Genomic DNA, 5,000 nt, shown 5'->3' with positions numbered 1-5,000 from the left:
TCAAGTAAAAGCACCTCATAATTATACTTGATTTTTCAGTGCATATTACTCATTACTTTTCTACACCAGCCACACATGTGAACAAAGTTTTAAATAATAACTGTATTTTATGTCTAATTTGGAGCCACTGTACATCGGGAAAAAAATTAAATCACACAATTGTAGTTTGATGTGTTGCAATATTTAATTTTCATATGAAGTTCAGAATTTCATGCAAAAGCACTAGTTTCAATTGTGTCGCCACAGTTGTTAAAAACACCTTAAAAAACTACACTGAATTCCTTACATTTCATATTCATTTTCTACCAAAATGCATATTCTACATTTAGTGGCCAGATTGGTATCAATTGGCTCCAGATATAATAATTTGATGTGTGCCAACCTCAAAAACATCAACACAGCATGAACTCAATGGACTTGAATAATAAGACTGATTCTGATGAACACATTCCACATATCAATAATATGACAACGTCTGCGTCAGTAAAGTTAACAGCTCAGAAGTCTGAGGTTGTTCTGAGGGTCATAACCGTCGTCTGGATCATAACAAGCAGTTGACTACATGTTCTGTTCTCCAGCGTCCAAAGCTACTCTTTGGACTTCTTCTTCTTCTTCTTCTTCTTTGGAGGAAGCGTCTCCTCGTTTGCTTCGTCATATTTGTCCTTTTTGCACTTCTTCCTTTTGGGCTTGACGGCCGCTTCCTCCTCTGTGACTTCAGCTTCCTTCTCGTTGGATTCTGTTCCGTTACCCTCCTCCTCTTCTTCCTCCTCCTCTTCCTCCTCAGCAGGTTCAGTGTGTGTTCTGGAGGGTTTCCTCCTCTTCCTCTTCACCTGTGTGTGCAGCCCAACCGTCTCCGCTGCAGGCGAAGGCGTTCTGTCTTCTGAGTCGGGTTTCTTCTTTTTAAGTTTCCTCTTTGATTTATGAGACTGGTCTGCTTCTCTGTTTTCTACACAGATGATGTCCTCATCAGTGGAAACTAGATCAGTTATTTCTTCAGTGTCCTCGCTGGCTTTCTTCTTCTTCTTCTTCTTCTTTTTGGGTTTAACATCCGTTTCAGGACTTACAGACTCTTCATCGCCAGTTAGCTGAATAACGCCTCCACTGGATTCCATCCTTCTGCTCCGAGAGTCCCTCACAGCCTCCTCCTGCCCCTCAGCTCTCTGGTCAGCTGACTGGGAGGTCGGTGGAGCCGGTTGGCTCTTCTTCTCGTACTTCGCCATGAACTCCGCCTCCTGCTGCTCCAGCCGGGCCAACTTGGCACTCATGGTCAAGCCGTGCCTGGCTCCTCTAGAAAAACACAACAGAAATGAGTTCCAGTTCTAAACTTTACTTATTCAGTTTGACTAAATACTTCATAATCAACTTACTTGTGAGCCGTGCGTCCTCCACAAGCCTTAATCAGATCAGCATCAGAGAGCCTGTTGAGTATTAATGAATAACTTAAAACAATAACATTTAATAGTAATTAAAAGCTGACTTATTTATGAATCTAAACCATATCTGCATCAGATGAAGTTCTCACTTTGTGGCGCTGGAGAGGTCCAGTTTCTCGTCGTCCTCGTCGGAGCTGCTGCTGTCGGAGCTGGAAGCCGTTGCTTCTGGCTGCTTCTGACCGGACAGCAGGGTGGTCGACTGAGAGCATGGACATACAAACAGGGATCATCACTGGAAAGCACCATAAACAAACACATCTTTCAGCCCGTTTTTATATTAGATTTAATCTACTAAAGGATAAAAGACTCTCTTCAACAAGTCCTACACCAACAATGAACTCATGCCACTAAATATTGCCAATGTAGCGTATTCCTTTATGCCATTTACCTCCTCAAACATTCATTATTTACCCCATGAAGAAGAAACACTTACCTTGACAAAGCATCCATAAAGTTTGGCTTTAGCCAGAGCGGCTTTCCGTGGCTTTTTATTGGAGACCAATCCATCCTCTTCCTCTTCCTCCACCGTCTTCTTCAACTGAATACCGTTCTGGATGCACAGAAAACCAGAACTTTACTGGCATGATTTTCTTTTTGTATCTATTTAATTAGCTTTGCTAAAAGGGAGCCTGTAGTTTTCGAGCATATGACAATAAATAACTTAAAACATGAACTTTAGTTCAGAGTTTAAGGACCTAAATATGCCTTTCGTTACACTTCAAAAAGGTGTAACTTTGAGCCACAAAGCTGCTTCTTAAAACGGTGTTCAACAGTGTGCATGAAGCTTCATTCACAAGTGTACATCACATGTCATGTAAGTGGAGGCGGGGTCAGTGGGGGTCAGTGTTCCGGTACCCTTTGCAAACAAAACAGGGTACCGGCATGAGCTGAATACAACAAGGATCACAACAACAGATTACACAACTCCCTTCAATTAACATTATAAATAGCACTAATTATTTTTGGAATAAAAACGTCCCCAGATCATATTGTGTGGAGTCCCGGCGACTGTGTTGTACAGGTGTCAGAAGGCAGGACTTACCTGATCAGATTCCACCTGCAGACTGGAAGAGGCCTTATTGAAGACATGATCCCACCAGTGGAAGGTGAACTGATCCCCTTCCTTATGACCAATCTGGAAGAGAAGAGCGTCTATAAAACAGCGTGTACACGACCCCCCTGACAGATGAGCATGAAACCAAATCACTCACCCCTCCTTTGTCACATTTCACTTTGATCTTGATAGCTTCCGATATGCCGTCCTCCCCTCGCCCCAATCCTTTACCTGAGGAGAGAGGACGATGAGATCTGCACCTGACGCATGACGCGTTGCACAAGAGGCGAGTATCTCACCGTGTTCCCAGCCGTGACGCAGCAGCTGCTGCTCTGCAAACTTCAAGCCGCGACTTTTCTCTGGAACCACTTCTGCCATCTGTTTAGAAGTTTGGAGAGTATTTGGCCAACTTGAGTCATTTACTTCTTTCTAATATAAAACATCTTGAAATGCGTGGTACCCACATGTGTGAAATTTGACTTTAAAGATAGTTCATGTCACAGGACAGCGACACTACACACAATGATCTTATAGAATATATAGATTAAATTACTCAGTACAGGGGAAACAATAAAATGCAACACATACAATTGCAGCAGCAATAATAATAATAATAATAATAATAATAATAATAATCCACAAACGTTAACCGTAAAAGTAAAACATTTTAAGAAATATTTTAAGTACGTTTTACTGATAATACTCAGATACTTTTACTTAAGGTTTTGAATGCAGGACTTTAACTTGTAGAGTATTTTCAGTTAAGTATTAGTAATGTTACTCAATACGAGTACATATATTTAATACTACAGCTGTTTGAGATTATGCCTCATTTTAAATCCAGTAATTTAACAAAATAAACTGAATTTGCATTTATAAGTGTGTGTGGTGTATACATCACATGTAACTGTCTCAGGTTGATGCTAACAGCTATCGTTAACAGCACAACATAAACAGCCTCATCACAACAAGTCGCTCACGTGATCCACACAACAAGACAACAAGACAACAAGACAACAAGACAACAAACCTCTGGACGTCTTTGTTCAGGAAAACGGAACCATCACAACTGACCCAGGAAAACACGTGCAGGCGTATGAACGCGGCAGCAGTCGCTAGCCATGAGGTTCCAGGGCTGACATGACACCGGAAATACGTCACTTCTTCTTCTTCTTCTTCTTCTTGTACCTTTTATGGCGGTTGGTAAACAGCTTTCGGGTGCATTACCGCCACCCACTGGTCTGGTCTGCCGACCCGAGGCGTGCTGCTACTAGACGAGAGGACAGACACGACTCCATGGTAACAAGGACCGGTTATAACGTGGTAACAAGGACCGGTTATAACGTGGTAACAAGGAGTCGTGTCTGTCACCGCCCCACAGGAATGGCTGTCGTAGTAACATCAGAATATCAGTAGGTGGCAGTGTTTCCCACCCAGCATGAAGCCAACATGTAATAATGACATTTATATTCTGAGTTCCTAAAACACATTAAATAAGCCATATGCAATAATATGTAATAACGCATTATTAACACATTGCTTGCAGGATTCAGTGTCTCAGACGTCTAAGACCTCAGACGTTATCAAACCGACTGAAAACAGGTTCAGACTAAAAAGGATTAATCTAATACTATGAATAATATAACATCTTTTCTCTTACTTTCAGTTCTGTACATTTGACTGATTATACTTTCATCCAGAAATACACTAATTAAATGTCTTTGTTACGCTATAGGGTCATGCTCACTTAAAGCTACTCCAAGGAACTTTTATTTTGTGTTGGTTTCGGTGGCCATGTGGACGAAAGCGGTCGAAGGTTATGTCCAGAATGGATCACTAGTCTTTAAATACCTTTTCTGACCTCACAAAGACAACTAAAAGCAACTCAGAAGCGATGGCATCCCCTCAGCATGTGGCTGCTGCACATCCCCTAATAGACCAACAGGAAACCCTTTTATTTCCTGTTCTTGGTTTCCGTGCATTGAGGATGTCCCAGCCGGCCTCCATCCATGAGTTGTTTATCTGTGTCACCGCTCAGCAGGGGACGGACACGGCCCGGACAGGCTGGTTATCACGGCTGGCCGCCTGTTTGGGAGGAAGCCTCCAAAGGCTGAGTGACAGAAATCTCAGAGGCGGTTATCACACACAGCTGTCTATGGAGCATGTGTGAGGATGCACAGACAGAAGGAGTATTAAATACTCGTATGGTATACTGTCTCCAAGTGAAGTGCATCTTCATGGTACAGCATACACATGCATTGTATGCAACAGTTTGGAGAAGAGCCTCTCCTGCTTCAACATGACAATGCCCCCATGTTTAATAACCTGCAGAGGTTTGTGAGCAGCTACTGCAATTTGAATGTAAGCAGGTGGAAATGAACGATACATTCAACATGAATGATCTCATAGAGCAGGTCTAGACCACATCCTACTTCATACACGCCCATAGTTGAGAAGAGCAACACCTCAGTAATATTATTTGTCCGTTCAATATAAGGCAAACCAGCGGGGAG

General features: G+C 42.4%; 1 protein-coding gene and 1 pseudogene across 1 annotated transcript; one reads left to right on the top strand and one right to left on the bottom strand.

The window, feature by feature from the left end:
• The window catches only part of LOC117728058, a 6,054-nt pseudogene extending 5,890 nt beyond the window's left edge, over positions 1–164 (top strand).
• Positions 163–3,772, bottom strand: gpatch4 (G patch domain containing 4). The gene is made up of 8 exons (XM_034528755.1): positions 3,518–3,772; positions 2,787–2,865; positions 2,645–2,718; positions 2,476–2,568; positions 1,867–1,983; positions 1,523–1,632; positions 1,368–1,418; positions 163–1,287 (listed from the first exon to the last, which is right to left on the bottom strand). The coding sequence occupies exons 2-8, from the start codon at positions 2,863–2,865 to the stop codon at positions 588–590; spliced, it is 1,224 nt and encodes a 407-aa protein (XP_034384646.1). The 5' UTR covers positions 3,518–3,772; the 3' UTR covers positions 163–587.
• Positions 3,773–5,000: the final 1,228 nt, after the last annotated feature.

Source organism: Cyclopterus lumpus, chromosome 25 (genome assembly GCF_009769545.1).
Source record: "Cyclopterus lumpus isolate fCycLum1 chromosome 25, fCycLum1.pri, whole genome shotgun sequence".
Lineage (NCBI taxonomy): Eukaryota > Metazoa > Chordata > Actinopteri > Perciformes > Cyclopteridae > Cyclopterus > Cyclopterus lumpus.
This window is presented reverse-complemented; position numbering and strand designations above follow the sequence as displayed.

Coding starts and splice junctions, on each gene's coding strand:
- gpatch4 (XM_034528755.1), bottom strand. CDS start 2,865: ATGGCAGAAGTGGTTCCAGAGAAAAGTCGCGGCTTGAAGTTTGCAGAG. Junction 1,984..2,475: donor TGCAGGTGGAATCTGATCAG/GTAAGTCCTGCC, acceptor CTGTGCATCCAG/AACGGTATTCAGTTGAAGAA. Junction 1,288..1,367: donor GGAGGACGCACGGCTCACAA/GTAAGTTGATTA, acceptor GTGTTTTTCTAG/AGGAGCCAGGCACGGCTTGA.